A 20,436-nucleotide genomic window follows, 5' to 3' on the forward strand; every position below is an offset into this window, starting at 1 on the left:
TCACTCATCACTAAGGGTGGTATCAATCAACAAAGGTTATGGAGTTATGGTTTAAAATCTGCTACAATAATACTGTTTACAGTGCTACAGTGTTAGATTCTTTTATTGAGATGCCAAAGAAAGTTCCTGAAAAATCAGAGCTTTCTCCAGCTGTGAGAGGGAGGATAACTGTCATAATTTTACGGGTGATTAGCTGGAAGTTGACTTGAGCTGCAGGTTAGCCAGTCGGGTGTATTTGACGAGCAACAATGATAGTTTTGAACAGTTTTACAGTGCACTGCTGAACAAGAACCAAGAAGTTAAGGAAATAATTATTGTTGTACATATATTCAGATATTAAAAGAGTTTTAATTTTAGTATTTAATTATATATTTCATCCACTGTGTATGACTGAATAATTAGTTACACATTTATTTACTAAGTGTTTATTTTCTATTTTATTCAATTTGTGTCTTTTTTGTTTGTTTCTGAATAACCTTTTTAAATTGCTACCCTTTGTTCCCTCCATAGTTTGGATATATTTTCTTTTACAAAAAGCATAAAGACATAATCGTGTGGAAACTAAGGGAGGACGACCCATCAGTCTCATTAAGGTAACACTGTTTTAAGACTACAGTTGGCAAACTACGAGCAGCATATCTGCTAAGCAAGCTAGCTACATTAATTATAATTCGAGAAATGAAAAGCATTTAGACAATAAACTCTATTTAACTTATGGTTGCTGTTGTTTACCTGGTGGGTGGTTATGCTCACAGGTCAGCTCAGTTGGTTTTAATGTGTTTTTGTGTAATGAAAGTTTAGAAGCAGCTTGAAATGTTCACACCGCTGTCTCTGCAATAACAGAGAAAATAAAGAGTGCTTTTAGAGCTCAGCCGTTTATTTATATGAGACGGGTCTGCTGAATTAAATTGATATCGAAGCAAAACAAAGTCCAGTGCTGGTCACAATATGCACGACTACGTGGTTCAAATCGGCTAAATTCCTAATTTTGCTTTTGATGATTCATTATTGCTTCATGCATCTCTTTATGCTTTATGCAAGTGCAAATACCCCTCATGGCTGGAACGTTTCAGTCAAACAATGAAGATGTATGGAAATATATGCATCTAAATGTATATTAGATTTTTTGTAACTCTGAGTGCTTTGCAAAGCCCTGTATCTGTCTCTGACACCCTCCTAAGCTTTCCAAGAAATATATTCAACTGGAAAGCTTCGATTTTGCCTGCAGTAGAGCTGGGAAACAAAACGAGCTGCCCGAATGCTGCAATTAGGCTCTGGTGCTGTCACAATAGGAGAGAAAGGAGGTGCATAAAAAGGCTTCTTGTAGCTGTAAAAGGACATATAAAAGGTTGCTTAAAAAGGCAGTCGGCTTTCATCGACAGGCTGCAAACGCTGCTGAGGTGGACAGAGGTAGGGTGGCCTGTGGTAATTAGTATGTAAATGACCCACAGTGTTTGGATCAGAGGCAGGGATGCAGTGGAAAGCTCTGTCTCCACAGCACAAAGTGATGCAAGCTGCTGCTTAGACGAAGAAGGGAATATGTGTCAATATGTCATTGTTAAATTATAACCAATTCAGATTAGTGTATGCAGTTGACTCAGCTCGTTCTGTCTGTGTATACCTAAAGCCGTTTTTCAACACGAGCGGCATGAATGTTGAAAAAACTATGTTTCTTTGCCCCTAAGTAACTGATCAGACTAGATGCAGATGTAAAACATAATGATACATCAGTTGAAATAAGTAATGGCCAACCAATAATTCTACATTCGGGTCTCGCAGATGTCTTTGTAAGCTATAATATTTTGTATATTTTTTTTAAATACAACCAAATGATCAATTGTATTTTAAATGGCAAACACTGTGGCTTAAATAAATAAAACACTGGTAAAAAATTGTCAAATAAACAGCTGGACCTGAAGGTAAACACCAAAACCTAAACAAATTAATGAAAATCCCACTTCTGCTTTTTGAAGAAAGCATAGGTGACCTAAGATTTCCTGCTATATGGCTACGGTGACTTTGGATGAGACAAACACAGTGGAGGCTACAGTTCTTACTGTTTTTGGTGTAACACGTTTTCCTTCCACTAAACTTTAATATTCTTGGCTTTCTTAGCAGTGACTGTCTGCTGGACATCAGCCATCCCAATGATGATTTAGGTCATAATATAACATTATGTATTAAAAATCCACCTTTTTTAATCTTATGTAATCTTATTTATCTGTAATTAAAATAACTTATTGACAGTACAAGTACACTTGCCTAACAGAATCACACTGCGTTGTTTGTTTTTTTTCCAAAACATTTTGGCTTATCATGTTCGACCATTCTCCAGTGCCAAATCATTGCACACTGGTTCCTTCTAGGCCTTGCCAAGCCACAGTAAAGTACAGAAGACTAATCATTTCCGATCACTTTCTTTCTGCAGCCATGAGGGAAAGAGTGTAAAGAGACACACGCCCGCACATATCAGATCAGAGCGTCCTCATAGTGACAGAGAGATTTTATTCCCACAAACAGCAGAGCAAACAGCAGAGCAAGCAAAGTCTTCCACCAGAGGGTGAATTCACACTCCCTTTTTCATGTAGTCTAACAGAGGAATGATGCAGAGGAGAAAAGGAAAATCTCCCCAGTTTTTGCATAAGGGATGAGTTCAAGTGCTTTAATATTTCTGAATGGTGTAGGTTTTTCTTTGTTTAAATTACAGGATTTTGACAGGTTTTTTGCTCCTCTGAATGGCCTCTAGCAATTTTCTAACTTGGTTTTAGGGTTGAGCTTCCCTTGAAGCTGGTTAAGCTTTAAAATTCAGGTAGGAAAAGTCAGGGTTAATGCAAGTGGTGAATCTGAATCATGTTCATAGGCTGCAAGTTTGTTCTTCACTCACCGCTGTTTCTTCAAAGTCTCAGAGATATGCATAAGAAGCCCTTTGCTATTGTGCACAGACTGCAAACAGAGCAACTGTCATTCTGCAGAAGTGACCAGATCAATAAAAGACAACTGCAAGGGTCATGGTGTAAAATCTCCACATCCAACCCCACTTTCTTAATTTTTTTTGTAGAAATTTAATAGACAAACATCTACAACTAAAACAATTTCACTACCTTTACCTCTCACATTGAAATCAGAACATTTTCTTGGGATTGCCTTTTTAAAGTAAAGGATCCTGTAAAACAGAGCTTAAACGTCTCAGAGACGGCCAGGTGCTTTGAAGAAAGTTAACATCTGTAACCAAAACCAGGAGACAGCCACTACTTTGCTGATGTCTGGAGTAGACCTAAACCATCACCTTTAGATGATTGGAAATAAGTTTAAGAAGCAACCTAGGAACCACAAAGGTTAAAGCTTGCCATGAATTGGAAACTGTTGGAGCAACAGTCTCTGTCCACAGTGAAGAAAGCTGAGCATCAACATGGGCCTAGAGGGTGCAGACGAAGACAAGGCTGCTGTTGTAAAATCATTTCTTTCAAGTCAAATAACAAACGTTTTTTGATGAGGTTTTCAACCTGAGAACACTTTGCAGTCATGCTGGGGGCCTGTTTTGCTGCCAGTAGAACTGATGCATCGGTATCTGGTTTGTTTAAATCTGGTCACAATTTTAGGTACCAACAAGACAATCACACTAAATGCATGTTATAACTTGTTCTCGAATGGGTAATGGAACCTATGAGCTTCTAAAAAGGCCTTCCAAAAGCTGCACATTTTGTCTGTATCACGTCAGAGCTTCCCTAAAGGAAACATGCCCTATTGCTGAACAGAGGAACTGTGTGTTTCTGTTTCTGAGCATGAGGTCTGCCCTTTGCATTGTGTTTGTGGGATGCAGACAGCTAATCCCTAATGGCCACAGACCCTCTGACCATAAAGCGGATTAATTAAGACGCCAGACAAGAATCTCCACGGGGTGGACGCTGCCTGCACCTCCCCACTTACTTGTACACACCGTGCAGCCAAGCAGACACTAAATTAATTAATAAGTAAATAAAGCTGAGGGATGCTGTGGGTAATATTCAGTTACACAAACAGATGCTGGTGAATTACAAATAAAAAGTGGGTAAAGTCTCAGTGGTGGGTTAGATGTATGCATAAATGTTTAACAATTCTTTTCCTAAACGTAATTAAATTACAAATATATGCCAAAATCTGACAGGGTGAATAGTTTGCAGCATGGTCTCTTCACTCCAGTGCTAGGCAGTTAGGGCATCATCATTATTATTGGTTACGTTATTATTTGCTCATTTAGCTTTTTTTTTCAGTTATTTATTCATACTAGACTTAATTTATCATTAGTATTGCCATTATTATTATTATTGGTAGTTGTCATATTGGCTTTAACAGATTTGACCCACATGCAGAAAGCAATTCAGGAGACAAAGTTTTTTGGTAAAGTGTTTATTTACAGTGCAGTGGTGTGGGCAGGGAAACTGGAACCAGGAAACCAACTGTAAAATAAACAGGATGGTAAGCAGGAAATACTCGAAGCCGTCGGCGAGTCCCAGACTCGGAGACCTTTGCCGAATGTCTTCCCCCTCTCTCTGCCCCTATTTCCTGTGTGCATACTGTCGGTAAAATTGAAAAATAAAGGCCCCTAGTGCCGCACAAAATAAATAAATAAAAACTCCCATTTGCAGTTTGCCACAAGCCATGTAGGGAACACACCAAACATGTGAAAGAATGTTCTCTGGTCACGCAAAACATGTGGCAGAAAATTGAGGGTTGACATCACTATCGCCACAGAAACACATGGTGATGATGGCATCATGATTTGGGGAAAATGTTGTTCAGCAGGGCCAGTGAAGCTGGTCAGAGTAGATGGTCCAGACCTAAATCCAATTGAGAGACTTGATCTTCAAAAACATTCTCCATCCAATCTAACTGAGCTTAAGCTATTCTGCAATGAAGAATGGGAAAACATCTCAGACTGTAGCTGAGCAAAGCTGGTAGAAAAATCCCCTGAGACTAGCAGCTTTAATTTTAGTGGAAGCTGGTTCTACAATGTACTGGCTCAAGGAGGCTGTGTGCCTGTCCCACTTTTCAGATCTTTTATTTCGAAAAACATTTTGAAGACCATGTGTTGTTGTTAGTCATGAATATAGACTCATTTACGTTGGTCTATGAACTAAACACTGGACTCACAATGGCTTTCATGTGTTTATCCCTGATTCGTTTACATTTTAAATGTGATCTGTGTGAAAAAGTTAATGACAGAGAAGAATGGGTAAAAAAGTGTCAAATAAAACAGGCTACAACCATTTTGTGAGAAACAGTAACCTAGCTAACTATTCATCTATGTTATTTGAACGGTTTTGTTTCCTACTGGCACAACATAGGTTTTACAGTGTTTCTGATTAGACTGGTGACTTGTCCAGGGTGTACCCTGCCTCTTGCCCATAGACTGCTGGAGGTAGGCACCAGCTTCCCCGCAACCCACTATGGAATAAGCAGTAGAAAATTAATGAATGAGTGACAAGATATTTCTCCAAAACTGTACAGTAAAATATTTATTATTTTACATAAAACATTAATGTGAAAGTTGTAAAAATGTAATTAATATAAATGTTCTAATGTTCTGTAGGTTCCTTTTCTGTTTTCCTCTTATTTTCTCAACCGTTGCCAGGATCAGCGTCCTTTCTGCTCCATTACTGTAATGCACCTTGAATGCGAGACGCTAATCTTTAAGAGAGAGCTGGTGTCGGCTGGCGTTACCGCGTATTTCTGACTGTCGGCTCACTTAACTGCAGTTTTCTTCTGTACAACAAGCCCTGCAGTTCAAGCGGCCGCTTTAGTCAGCGCTAACCAATAGGGAAACATCTTACATCGTTCGTCTTTAGGCCCCGCCCAGGATGTTCATGTTTCCAGAACTCAAAATTCTTTGAGTTCAACCAACAGAGAGCGTCAAAACCAAAAGAGCGAGAGTCGTAACCAAAGATTTTTGACATGCGCAAATAAAAGTTTGTTTTGCAAATAGCTTTTTTCTCTTCGTGAGAAAAAATTTGTCATTTTAATCAGAAAAAGTTTTTTCAAACAATTATTTTTTCTCCCCAAAATAAAATATTCCATAAAAATAAAAAAAAATTGTTACAACTCTGAAAGTTTTGATCACAACTTAATATTTTTTGATTAAGATTAGTTTTTTTTGATGGAATATTGCAAAAGTTTTGACCACAATTTATTTTTTTGATTAAGATTATTTTTTTGTTTGATTGAATAGTATTGAGACAAATTTACCTCCATATTGGATCGATATGTTTACAGAATAGTCGTGAAGTTTTAGGGGCTACAAGAGCAGGACATAGAGCGGATCATTTAAAGGTCAAATCAATGGGTGTGTTTTGTAGATGGCATGTAAAGAGTGAAGCAACTCAGAAATAAATGTGGCATTCAGTTTTGAGTTAATCATTACCTGTGGTTATTTAAAAAACTTTGCCAACATTGTCTTATGAAAATAAGGGCCTTGGTTAGAACAATTACCGACAAGTGTGGTTTTCTGCTCACAATCGAACTTCAGTCTTTTTTTTCCTCTAGAGCTTTTATAATCACACGATTTTCCTGTGTCAAAGTGTGAAATTTCAAGCTTTACTGAGGGCTTTCTAGCTGGACTGTTAATGAAGCTCATGTGAAGTAAATAACAGGCGCTGAAAATAAATTTACCAACCACTGGAATGAAACCCGGGTCAAAGACAGGAGAGAGCAAGCTCCCTTTATTCTTAATCCTGTTGAGTTTTCTCACTGATACAGTTTTACAGCAGATTTAGCATGTAATCTGTCAGCATTTTAATCTGACAGTCCAGTTATTACATAGTCCAATAATAGAAACGTTCTTAGTTTTTTTTTAAACTTAAAGAACCTCGGAGCTCTACAGCATCTTTTTTTAACCCAGATTTTTTCCTGCAGTCCGCCTTTAATTAATTGTTTAATAGGTAAATTAAAGACCAACCTCATTTAACTTTAAACTATGGAACTTTGAGCTACTTTTGAGGGTTTATAGGGAACATTAATAGTTCTATTAGTTTCAGAATATTGATTATTAGAATTGATTATCGGTCAATAATGAAGAACTCAGAAGACAACTGTAATATTTTTGCTAAAAAAAAGCAAATGATGGGGCCAGTCCGATCCAATGACCGTATCAGAGCTGACGTCATCCTTGTACTGACAACACCGATCCATCCACAGATCCAGAATCCATGCTCTTGTGTTGCTGCAGATCGTATTTTATTTTATTTTGATTTGGTAGTTTTAGCCTACATTGTACATTTAAATAGTAAAATACACATTATTTTCATGAACTGAAGTTTTATATATATGAATAAATGTATTAGTCAGATTTTCCTTAGTAACTTAAACATTACTCAGATATGTTGATAGTAAAGCACACAATCAGTTTACATCTAGTATGGTGAGAAACCTTTACTGTAAAAAACCTACAACTCGTTTGCAACCTACAGTGCAGTAAGCATAAATTCAAAGTGTACCCAGCCTGCCTATAAAGATAAAATTTACAGTTAAGTCTCCAAACTTTTTTTGCAAATTTATGTGCAGGAGGCAAGAGCTAAGACATTATTTTCTATCAATTCAATTCAATTCAGCTTTATTTATATAGCGCCAATTCACAACACATGTCGTTTCAAGGCACTTTACAAAGTCAGGTTCATACATTCCAATTAATCCTAATCATTGAACAGTGCAGTCAGACTCAGTTATTTATTCAAATTGGATAAAAAGTTTTTCTATCTAAGGAAACCCAGCAGTTTGCATCCAGTCAGTGACTTGCAGCATTCCCTCCTCCTGGATGAGCATGTAGAGACAGTGGACAGTCACTGGTGTTGACTTTGCAGCAATCCCTCATACTGAGCATGCATGTAGCGACAGTGGAGAGGAAAAACTCCCTTTTAACAGGAAGAAACCTCCAGCAGAACCAGGTTCAGTCTGAGCGGCCATCTGCCACGACCGACTGGGGGTTTGAGAGAACAGAGCAGAGACACAAAAAGAACAAAGAAGCACTGATCCAGGAGTACTTTCTATGGGAAGGAAAAGTAAATGTTAATGGATGTAGCTCCTTTAGTTGTTTCACCTAGAAAGAAAGAACAGATTAACTCTGAGCCAGTTTTCAAGGTTAGAGTCTGAAAGAGAGCACATATAATTAGTTACAGTAAAAGCTCAGTCAATCGCCATGTCTAGGAGAGAGAAAGGGTTAAACACTAAAAGACAGGGCCGTGTGGATCATCTGTAGAAGGAGAGCATTAAGTTGTTGCCAGCAGAAGCTTGGACGATTCCCCTCTCCAGAAAGGTGTCACAGGTAGACACAGAGTCAGGCCAGGTGTAGCTTCTAGGAAGAGAAAACAGTTTTCTAGCAGTTTAACTTTCGAAGTGAGATGCCCTGCTCCCATGTGTAAAAGTATTATCTGCAGGATTACACCTAGATCCAGCTAAGCACCAGCCTGATGTCCAGATAACAGTAAATCAGTCTTCCTTCAGGAAATATAACAGGGACTGACCTGATGTAATGTTATAGGCAGACGAGATCATGGTGTAGTGTGGACTTAGGTAAATCCTCTTGTGCTATTTTATGACAACCAGACGGTCTTCACCTTGATAACTGCATACTCATCCTGAGTTGGTGTCCGGTAAATGATACAATGTTTGATCCCATCTCTTTTTATCTGATTGCCACAGAAACGTCATTCGATGTTTTCAAAAACCCTTCGCGTGATCGCTCCTGTCTGATCATCTGCTCTGCATCTCCTCCAGAGCGGCCGACAGGAAGTTATCTGACGTACGATTGAAAACACCACATAGAGGAGCAAAAAGGAGCGTCAGCAGCAAACAGGAAGACTAACTGGAATACAGAAAGTTGTTTCATTCTCTTAAGCGTTCAGCCTCTGACATGGAAAATAAAGAACTTGCAAATGTTTTGCAGTCTATTAAAAGACATTGACAGAAAATAAGAGTATTTCAATCTAGAAAACACACAGAAAGCCGGGACTCGCTCTGCTAAACGCTAATAAAAGTAAAAACTGTTTAAAAACATATCACCATGACATATTCTTGACCTCATTTCACTGAAACAGTAAATTCCTATTTTATTGAGACTCTATGGTGTGTGTTTATTACTGTAACAACTTATGATTTGGTGTTTGATATAAATATAAATACAAATACAAATTGTTTAGTATTAGAAGTGAATATGTTCAAATTTCTCTCTGTCCTAATCAGATTTTTTAAGCTCATTTAGTAAAAAAAACTTTCTGGCTTCAGTACCATCCAAGGAGCAGATACTGACTGGATTACAGAAAACTGTCACAACAGAGAGTTCTGGTGAGCCAGAGTTTGCTTAACGGCCACAGCCGCACAGATAAACTGAGCGGCTGTGGCCGTTAATAATGAATAATGCATTTTCAGCAAGGCCGTCCAGATACAGGATTTTTGCTCACATAATCTTCCTTTCCCCAGCCGTTTTTTAATCCACCGTCTGCTGGAATCTGGCTATCGGACATCTACAAGTAGATGAAAACGTTCGCACCAAGGGCGACCTCCTGGAGCTGGGCCCAAACCCTGACAAAACCCTCGTCCATCTGTCTTCGTCTGGTAGCGGCTGCTGCGGTCAAAAGCGCACTTAATAGGCCAACACTAAAATGGAAGCTCTTTTTATTTTTCACATGGGATAAAGAGCACTTCTGAATTTATCTGCCAGTAACATTGTGGAGCTTCTCTTGGTTGAGGAACAAACCTTTCACCAAATCTCTGATACAAAAGGTAACTCTTCCTTCTGCTGATGAAATTAATATGACCCAATCACATTAATCTTTTGGTTCTGAAAGTAGTTCACATGCCTGTAATATCACTTCTAAAGTAGAAATGTAGCTATTTTCATTGGTGTTTATGAGATGGTCTCCCAATTAAAAACAGTCAAATCCAAATTCTGAAAACTGGTAAAAATGTGGGTTTTTTTTTCTGTTTCTGTGTAAAATAGGAAAAAAAGTACATGAAACCAGATATTTACCTTTTTCTTAACAGCCTTACATTAAATCGGATTAACTTTGATTGTTTTAGGCCATGTTAGGGTAACAAAATAATACTTATTTGCTAAAAACCAGAATATTGAGAAAGAGATTACTTTTTTAATTAAAAACAAATCCCAGATGATGATGTCATGAGCTTCTGACAGGTAATTCAAAACAACTGAGTTAAATGGAGACTCACCTGTGGATATATTTTGAGGAAAACACCCGAAGCACACAGCATCCTTGTGTGACATCATGCATAATATCAGGAAGAGAACTGTGAACTCTAGAAGTCTGGTTCATCCTTGTGTACGACTTCCAGGTGTGTGATTATGTGGAAGCAAAATGAGCATGGGAATATCCAGCGATCATCCCGTTTAGGACGGAGATGGGTTCTGTGTCCCAGAGGGGAACATATCCTGGTGTGAAATGTGCCCATCAACCCCAGAACAGATGTTGGCAATACTAAAAAAGGCACTACTACCAAATTCTAAGTAAATGTACATAAAAAGCTGAATTTGAAGAAAGTAATAAAATATTCCCTCTGATTTAATCTCGGACATCCAGAAAAAAGGTGGCTTGTCTCTTTAACACGAAACTTAAGGTTTCGACGGCGTCTTGTTCAGGCTCACAATCACAGACACACGCACACATCTTACACTTCCTCATACCTTGAGGAAGAGTGTGTTTAAACATCTTCTTACACTTCCTCATACTTTGAGGAAGAGTGTGTTTAATTGTCCATAATTCGCAGTGTTTTTCTTTTCTTGAACCACCACCACTAACAAAGATGGAGCAGACCGGCTGCTCCGGGCCGCCCGGTCATTAACAATGGTGTCCTCACAATGGGATGTGCGCACACAAGCAGCTTCCTGTAAATCCGTGGAAGGAAAAAAAAGACAGCACTCACCATCTGCGCTCCAGTAAGATTGTCTCTTTATTTGATGTGCGTGTGCACTCGGGAGGCTGAGCTTTGTTTTGAAAGCACATCTGACCTCCAAAATAAAAAAAAAGATGATGTCCTTCTTTTTCCCCCCATATCCCTATTTGGATTTTTTTAGTTTTTGTTTGTGTGCTCATCGCCTCTCATCATTGCAAGTCCAAGTTTCTTTGGCAGGTTAAATAATAAATCAAATTGGATTAAGGAAGTCATGTTGGATAACGGAAAAAAATCTGAAGGTTATCTGAGGTTTTTTTTTTTTTTTTACTGTGATTCATAGGATTAGTGGCTTCGTATGAATTCCTTTTTGTGGGTAAAATCAACACTTTTTAGATTTCTTCCTCTAAAAGAGGTCGCTCAATCAAACATCTAAATGTGGTTTATTCAGAGGTCACAGGATTTTGCTGCCCTTCTAATAAATGTAAAGCTCATATTTGCCTGATCTGGCTTTAAAACCCTAAAGACAACAAGTATAAAGCAGCATCTTCAACCAGCTTCATTGTGACTTATATAAATGGATGGGATTTTAATATATGCTATCCTGTCTGAATGTTTTGATCTCTGCAAGGCGGTAAGCACTGCAGTCCTTTGCGGCTCTGGGCCAAAAACTCCTTTCTTCAGGGTCACCGTGCGGCACGCAGCACACAGAGCTGTATGTCTTAGTCTAATACTGTATAAATAAACAGTGTTCTCAGACAGCTGGCCTTTAAAGGGCTCCCAGAGTCTGATAACGTTGTACACCAGCAGCGTGAAGCGAGCCGCAGTAAGCAGCAGCATGCTTTTTATCAAAGTCCATTTTCTTTTATGAGGTTTTTGTGTGCTTGAATTTCTTTATGGGTCCAGACATTTATTTGCAGCCCTGTTTGTGAATGCTTACGGCATTGGTATAAAGGTATACCAAGCATTTTGGTAACCATTATAAGTCGACAAAAAAATTTGCCATCTTATCATCTCCTCTCTTTAATGTGTATTTAAAGAGATGCCAGGGAAAGTACCAGAGTTTGTGTAGCATAGAGAAACACAGAGCTGGCCCTGCTGCACCTGTTGCTGCACCCTGTTGGTCAACTGGCTGAAAAAAGGCTAGAACATTTTTCTTCTGTTCACAAGGGTGGCAAGGTCACCTTTTTAGAAGAATTACAGATCATAAAAACTGTGGAAACTACAAGTGCCTCCCATGACTCCCATAATAATAATAAACAATGAACCGATGAAGCAGACAACCGTACCAATTAACCAGCTAATATCAGCTTGTAATACTTGTGTTTGTTCTGTAATCAGCACACCGACAAAGGGGTATAGTTTATTTCATATTTCATTCCAAATCGGCGTCCATTAAACACAGAAAATATTGGCAATAAATCTAGAAGCTGGAAATATGTTTTGCTTTTCTGTTTTAAATAAAAGCATTTAGATCATGCTACACACTATATTTTGGTGATATTACCATGATCCAGTGGAACCGTATCATTTTACTCAAAGTTATCTTACTGTGAAGATCTCATATTGACTGCTCTAACTCCTTGTTTCCTAATTCATTTCAAGAGAACCTGGTCATTACTCGCTCCTCTGTCTATATTTTCTAGGACACGCCTAGAAAAAAAATAATTTTTATTCTAGAGCTTTGTTTTTAAATGACATGCAGAGGCTTGAATACGGTTCCCTCAGCTCTTTTTTTCTGCTAACCTATGTTGGACCACTTGTTTGCTGAATATTGGACCATTTGCACGTTGCTGGACACCACCAGGCCTTCCGGCGTCATCGGCCATTTTGTATCCCTGTATAGCCTGCTACTACAAATCCCAGCGGGCACTGCGGCTGATATGACGGGGCGTCCCAAGTCTGACGTCACAGGACACTATATAGGAAGGTGGCCCCTTTAAGGAGGTGTTTTCCAGCTGAAACTGAGACGCGGTTATCACGCAACTGGAGCATCAATTCTGGAGAAGAAATCACGCGTGGACTTTCAGTCATTCTCCCCGTTGGCCAACGAAAAAGAAAAATTCATGAAATAAGTTTCTGGAATAGGAAGGCCAGAAATGTCACTTTACCGATCGAAGACGTGAGTTTAACACGTAACAGAAGAAAAAACCCTCACAGAGGTGTCAAGGAGACGGATTGCCACCCTTGTTTTTGTTCCAGTCGACTGCTGACGGTCAGATCATTTTTTTCCCTTTTGCCAAGGAAGCCAGAGGACGAAGATTAACCGCTACAATTGTCCGGTCTTCTTGGAGTTAACTGCGGACGTGCAGTAACGTGTTTTCTGTTTGTTTAGTCCTTTCACCCATCCTCAGCCTTTGTATTTGTTTCACCTGTTCCCTGTTTCTTCGATTACCTGCCTTTTGTTCCCCTCTCTGTGCTCTGTGTATATTAGTTGTTCTGTTTGCTTAGTTCCTCACTGATTCCTTTTCTATGTCTATGCTTTGTCTATGCTTCGTTTATGCTACGTTTACCATGACTATGTTTTGTTTATGCTGCGTTTTGCCATAGTACCTGGAGTGTGGAATAAACTATGATGCGGCTACCGAGCTCTTGTCTGCACTTTGGTCCGACCCAAGATCCTTCCACGACACTGTCTGTGTTTTACTGCAACCAGGAATATAAAAGGAAAGATTTTAGCATTTTTTGTAGACCTTGGTAATACAGTGACACCTCAGGCTGGCCCATAAATATGGCACAGAGATTTCTTTGTCTTTGTACTCCAGGTTACCATACAGTATGACTAACTGAAAAAGACTAACTGCACATTTCTTTTATAGACTAGACTGCAACTCCGATAGATTGTTCATTTTGCCTTCCACACTTAAAAGCACAAAGGTACGCCAGATAACAGAAGAAATCGCTGCAGTGTTTTACATAAAACAGAAAAATGAAAACTCTCAAAAAACCATTTGATAAGTTAAACTTTTAAGCATAGACTTTTATTTTTGGCAGCTGTCAGCACAAGCTGCTTTGCAATGTTGTCTTCAATGAAAAGCAAAAATCAGATTTATTAGTTCCGAAGCTATCCAAACACCGATCAAGTGACTCCAGGATAAAAATCATCCGATTTCAGTCACCTGCTGAGTGCATCTAAATGATCAAGCCCTGTATTCTCAAAGTCGAGTCGTTTTCCTACTTAATCGATTTAATATCAACGTGGACACTCACCTGTCAGCATTGTACTGTGACTACCTTCTTGAATAAAGAAGGTAAAACGACCAAAACAAAACTGAGAAAAAAAGGTGGAGAAAACCCACCAGCCTGGAAAGCTAGAGGGTGAACTACATTGTTGGCAATTCTCTTTACTTTTTATTCATTGTTATTCATTACTTTATCATTTATTTATCCTTCCTAATATTACCTTCCTAGAACTACACCTTCACTCTGTCCAGCTGCTGAAACTATTTACGTTTCCACTAGAGGTATAATAAAGTTTATTATTCAATATTAATAATTGTTATAAAAATGCATGCGCTTATTTGCCGGACTGTTTAGGGGATGGATTCCTGAACAATCAAGCTGGTAGCGTTTTATCAATTCACTGTTCATTGTCCAGCTGCTGAAACTATTAAACTTGCACCTAGAGGGGATGATAAAGTTCATCTTATCTCTAGATTAATGATTGTTATGGTAGTAGTGTTTTATTGATTTTATTTTGTTGTTCATTGTACTGAGAATATCTCTCCTTTCTTCAGACTTCGCACCACCTTCTCTGCTTAAGACATTCTTAGACTCACCAAGAGTCCTCCTTACTACTCTTAACATATGTTCACTTTTTATTCATTGTTATTCATAATTGTTTCTAATATTTAATTATCCTTCCTAATATTACCTTCATAGAGATGCACCTTCACTCTGTCCAGCTGCTGAACCTTTAAACGTGCACCTAGAGGGGATGATAAAGTTCATCTTATCTCTAGATTAATGATCGTTATGGCGGTAGAGTTTTATTAATTAATCTTACCCAGGTAAAATTGACATCACTAGCAGCTACTTTAGTCTTAGGGTTCTTTGTGAATACGGGCCCTGAACTGTTGCGTCTATTTTTCAAGCTTTCTCAGCTTTTTACCGCTGCGTCTTGTCGACAGTCATCAGTGGAAAAGATCAGGTGGTGCAAATTTTAACATTTTATTCATATTCCTAAAAACCTTTTTCCTAATAACCAGGGGCGATCATTTATGCCACAAAATCAAAACACCTTTAATCCACCAACTATGCAGCAATGAGAAGAAGCTGCTTCTTTAGTGAACTGTATAATAACACACCAAGGTAAACATGACCTGCATGGAGAAAAGCTGTCCAGCATTCTCACTCCAAAATATGTTAAAATATTAATATATTACATGTTGAAAAATGAATACACAATGATGATCGTGGATTCTGAAAATAAGTGTAATGAATTTAAATATAATATTATGTTGTAAATGAACAGGTATCAGAATATGATAAAAAAAAAAAAAAAACCTCTCTCCGGTTGAGACCAGAGCTTATTTATCGTCAAGCTTGTGATGCGGCTCGAATACACGGCGAACATTTCACCGGTTTAGAGAAGTGAAATGAAAAACAGCAGAAAAAAAAGGCAAATATCACACCATGAAGTGAAGAAGCTGAAGATGAAAAAGACAGATCTCAGAAAACAGGTATTGATCCAAATTCACATTGGAAGCCGGCACAAAGCAGAACCGAACTTGTTGTCAGGACCTTTTATGGAACTGGAAGGATCGCTGGAAATCAGCTGGAAGTTTTCAAAAAAAGCTGCAGGTTGGGTTGAGTCCGCCACATAAATAAAGCTTTGCTACATTAAAATCCACCAGTATAGAGACAGAAGCAGCCAATTTTGCTGAAAACCTTTAAAAAAGTGTTTCATCTGTTACTTTGTGTTTTTGTTCTACTCTCTTCTTCAACGGGCACAAAGGTCTAATATGCTTTTAATATCCAACTGACAACAAATAAAAAAATATATATCCTTATCAAAGAGAAGTAAACAGACTTTCTATTTGACTCCTTGAACTTGGGTCATCTTTCCTCTTCATGAGACTGTCCTACAACAACAGTGTCTTCAGTCAGAGGCTTCTTCAGATCTGCTGTAAGACGGAGCGCTACAGGAGATCCTTCCTGTCTACAGCCATCAGCATCTACAACGGCTCTTTGAGGAAACCTTCATAATGAGCTACAACAACATTTAATTTCCCTTTGGGATTAATAAAGTATTTTTGAATTGAATTGAATTTTCAAGAAGAAATATATCAATCGTTTCTTACAACTGTTGCATAAAGTCAGACAAAACAAAATATGATTATTGATTGTTTTTCCTGGATGCGGCGGTAAGCAACTGCCTTTAATTTTTAAAAAATTTAGATAACAAAAAAATGCACCAGACACACACCTACAATTTATGTCAAAGTGATGAAGTAGTGATACTCTTACTTCAGTACAATTTTTGGCTACTCTACCCACCTCCATTCATTCTGAACTTAAAGACACAACTCAATCATTTATTTTCACACAAAAAAATGCAGATTGACTAAAACACAGCTGAATAATGGAGTGAGGATTACCAAGGAAAGATTTAACACGTTTAAAAGTTTTCCAGAAGAGTACTGGAGAAAGAAACTGCTAAATCTGCTTTGTGTTTGTTAGGATTGATGACATCACAAGAGGCAGAAGAAACAAGTTTCAACATTATATGTTAAGAGTTGGAATTAGACTGGGAACCAATGGTGATTTTCAAAACATCAACCGTACAAATGTGTTTATAAACCCGTTTGAATTATTCATTTTTCATCTGTAAAGGTCTTAAACACCAAAATGTATCTTCACAAACCTCTTCCTTGTGTTTTCTGGCTGACAAATGTTTTTTTTGGGGGGGGGTTCCAACCAAAGCGGCGTTCTCACATATGGCTGATTTGTTTTGCTTGAAAACATGCAAAATAAAGAGGAAGAAACAAGGGAAACAAATGGACGTGGTCAAAAAAACAAATTGTGATCAGCTACCTTTCACCTCATGTGACGTCACCAGAACAATGTGCATATGCAGCTTGTTTGTGGGACTGAGGAACTTATCACCACTAAATAACAATTTACAACACAAAAGCACAATGTTTTTTAAAAATGACAATAGCGTGCTATTCTATAGAGGATAAACTTTATGGATATTCAGTTTGCTTGATTTTACAGAATAGTCTGGCTACCCGCTTTAACTCGAAGTATAACATCCAAGAGAGTAGATGGAAAATCTCCAGCCGAGCTACATCCCTAAATAAACCGATCAACTAATGGAAAGTTTTCACATTATGCGTGGTGAACAATATTGAACAGTGAGCGCATTCAGGGGGGAGCGCAACAATAAATAGTTTCTTGTTATTTGTCCTCCGGGTGCAGAAGCTGGTTTCCTCTCTTAATTTCGCCGTTTTTGCGGTTGCAATGTAATTGATCTCCAAGCATAGATGTTTAAACAATGACACGCAGACTGAACAAGCGATATCAATCATCCCGACAAGCTCTGGGCACTGAAGGAGACGATCAACATCCACCGTGATCCCATACTGTCTACAACAAAGTTACAGGGCGAATTAAACATTCAAAATCCCCTCCAGAGGTCTCACTATGCCAAATCTGGGACACGCCAAATTGGGATTATTTTTTAGGGTAGCCGCCAATCTCAGGCAAATGACTCGCATGTCCTCCGGAGGGGAGGAGAGTGTCAGCTCAGATCCAGGAATCCGCTGCCATTCAAACTGCGGTCGGAGAGTTAGTGACCCTTATAATAATTTAAAAAACGAAACAACACCTCTAAACGATCCTCATCAAGTGAGCTACCGGACCGGTTATCTGCATCACATTGAGCCGTGTTACTACAGCGGCCATGGAGGGCAGAGATGCTGCCTCTACACAATGGGAGCGAACAGTTACTCACCTTCATCCTGCGGCTCACGTTCACGTATGACGACCGTGTGGCGGTGATTTCTCCCTCTGCTCCCGGGACTTTCCTCCCCTTCGTCGGTTCTCCTCTGTCTCCGGCTGGCTTTATATGGCAATGAAGCCTCCGGTGCGCCTCCTTGCTCTCTCCCCGCTCTGCCTCATGTGTCTCTGGGCTCGGGGGATCTGTCTGGTTATTGTTCGGGTCTCTCGGCGGTGACTCCTCGCCGCGGTTGCCTCTCTCTGACTGGGCTGAATGTGGATCTCCTCTCCGTCCTAACCAATGCGCGCGCGCTGGCGCTTGTGACGCTTGGCCGCGCGTTCTGTTGGCACGCGCATAATAACGCAGAGCGATAAATAAGCGCATCAATACGGGCGCGAAACCGAGTGAATATTAATCTATAGATACCGATTGGAGGAGTAAAGTGTTAAAATCCCAGCAGAGGCTAGAAAGAGAGTGATCATAGGTCATGATTAAACTGTATGTTTATTTAAAATATGGTCCGAGGGTAGTTGCTCTTGGACAACTTTCTATGTTGAATTTCATTATTGCATATTTTTGGATGCGTGGCTGCAAATAGCATAACATTTGGTGGGTTGTGTGAATTGGGGTGAATTCCCATTTGTTTAATTTGGCTGATTTCTTTTAAACTATGGTCTCCCATTTAAAACGTCTCTTTGAAAACATTTCTATTGCAATTAGATTTTTGTTTTTAGTTTTGTTTTCAGTATCTAGCATTGACATCCCTTGAAAATGTAATTTTATTAACATCCCTTATTGAAGCATAGTTACCAATAGATAAATATATATATTTTATGTAAAAATAAACCTAATGAGATGTTTGCCATATCTGGAAATGTTAAGTTTAATAAGTTGCTTATTGGAGGACTTTCTAAATGTGCCCCATTTGACCTCACACTAACATAAAAGCCCCTTTAGGGTCCATTTTCTTCATTTGGTTAATGATGGGTAAATCTCTTCAAACTGTGATAGGAGACAATGGCACAGGCTTCTCTCCACTGGAAAGTGTTTGGTACAAACATATTTGAGCACAGTTAGACATTTAGTAAATTATATGGGCATGATTCCTAGCAACACTGGTTGCTGTTGTTAATCTCTGAAGGTTAAGCAGATAGGAAATATCACATTGTTGCACAGATAATGTATTTGGTTCAGAGGAGCTGGATGACATTGTTTCTCCTTTCGTACAGGCAGTTTCAGGCAATTTTTTTCTGCAAAGAAAAATGCTCTGATTTTAAATCTCTTCCGATGAAAAAAAACATGGTTTATTCCTGCATGTGTTATATTTGTGCTCGGGTTGAAAAATGCTAATAGTTCCTGACAAACCTTCTCAGGCACCGACCACTGCATATACAACAAAGTTCAAATATTTATACTGATGCCTCACTACTTGAGATGATGGGTGGGACGTTGTGGGAACTAAAAACCAGGAAAAATCTGAGACCTCTGAGAGTGGAAGAGCTGCAAAACAAGAGACAATATATTTCATTAAACTCAACAGTGAAACAGACAATATACTCTAGAATAAAGCTCAAAACGCATCAACATTTCAATCAGCATTCTTGAAAATGCAAGACAGTGTTCAATGTTGAGCATATTTGCTTGTACTGTGTGTGTGTGTGTGTGTGTGTGTGTGTGTGTGTGTGTGTGTGTGTGTGTGTGTGTACTTCTCTTGCAGGGCTTTTGCAATGATCCCAAGAAGGCGATACAATCATACATTCAGTCACCTTTGTTTTTGCTACATACACCAACTTATTTATCTGAAGCCAGAATGTCTGTTGGAAACTAAGGCTTTAATGTTCAGCTAGAGGAATTTTGAGTTCAAGGTCAATGTAAATGCTATAAAAAGAAAAAACTACAAAGGTTTCCTCTGAAGTGTAGAGAAGGGAAAGGAAAACGTTAGAGCTGCACTCTACTGAATCAAAATCTTTGCAACATGTGTATCTATGTGTGCAACCTCTCAATTTTAAATGAGTGCTTGGACACAATGTTTTTTGTTTTTTTTAATGGAGCTGCCTCCAAAGTACCACACATTAACAATGTGCATGAACTTACACTGATTTTAGTCCCTGTGATATTCAACAATGATATTACAATTCTGTCTTTTTTCTTATCATGTGCATCCCTAGAAGCTGTAAATACTCAAATAATTTACAAAACTAATCTTTACCCATTACTTTTGCAAATTCCCTATCAGTCTATAAATGCTGCTGTAATTGTTCATTGGTCTGTGTTGCTTTACTCAGTAACATCCCATGTTTTTCTGTGTAAAGTTGTTTTTTTTGTCTGCTGCTCACGCTTCACAGAGAAGCTAATTTAAATGTGCAAACTAATATTTAAATCTGAAGCAATTTAGGATGTGTTTTGTAATTCACAGGCCCTGAAGGCAGCCCTGGGAATGAGGCCCTCCCTCATGCATTATTCGCACCCTTTGTGTAATTAATGAGTGTTTGGTATAGCTGAAGATAGCTAACTAATTGTCATGGATGCTAGCATCAACACTGTTTTTTTGCCATTTTTAGCTCACAACTGAGAAAAAAGAGCTTTACATATGCAGAATTAAATGCAAGCATAGAATC

General features: G+C 38.7%; 1 protein-coding gene across 1 annotated transcript in view; it reads right to left on the reverse strand.

Annotated features, from left to right (window-relative positions):
- Positions 1-18,202, reverse strand: part of gal3st3 (galactose-3-O-sulfotransferase 3) — a 38,956-nt gene extending 20,754 nt beyond the window's left edge. The window contains exon 1 of the mRNA XM_047385373.1: positions 17,834-18,202. Within this exon, the coding sequence (XP_047241329.1) occupies positions 17,834-18,202 (369 nt within the window). The remainder of the gene's footprint in view (positions 1-17,833) is intronic.
- Positions 18,203-20,436: the final 2,234 nt, after the last annotated feature.

Source organism: Girardinichthys multiradiatus, chromosome 14 (genome assembly GCF_021462225.1).
Source record: "Girardinichthys multiradiatus isolate DD_20200921_A chromosome 14, DD_fGirMul_XY1, whole genome shotgun sequence".
Classification (NCBI taxonomy): Eukaryota; Metazoa; Chordata; class Actinopteri; order Cyprinodontiformes; family Goodeidae; genus Girardinichthys; species Girardinichthys multiradiatus.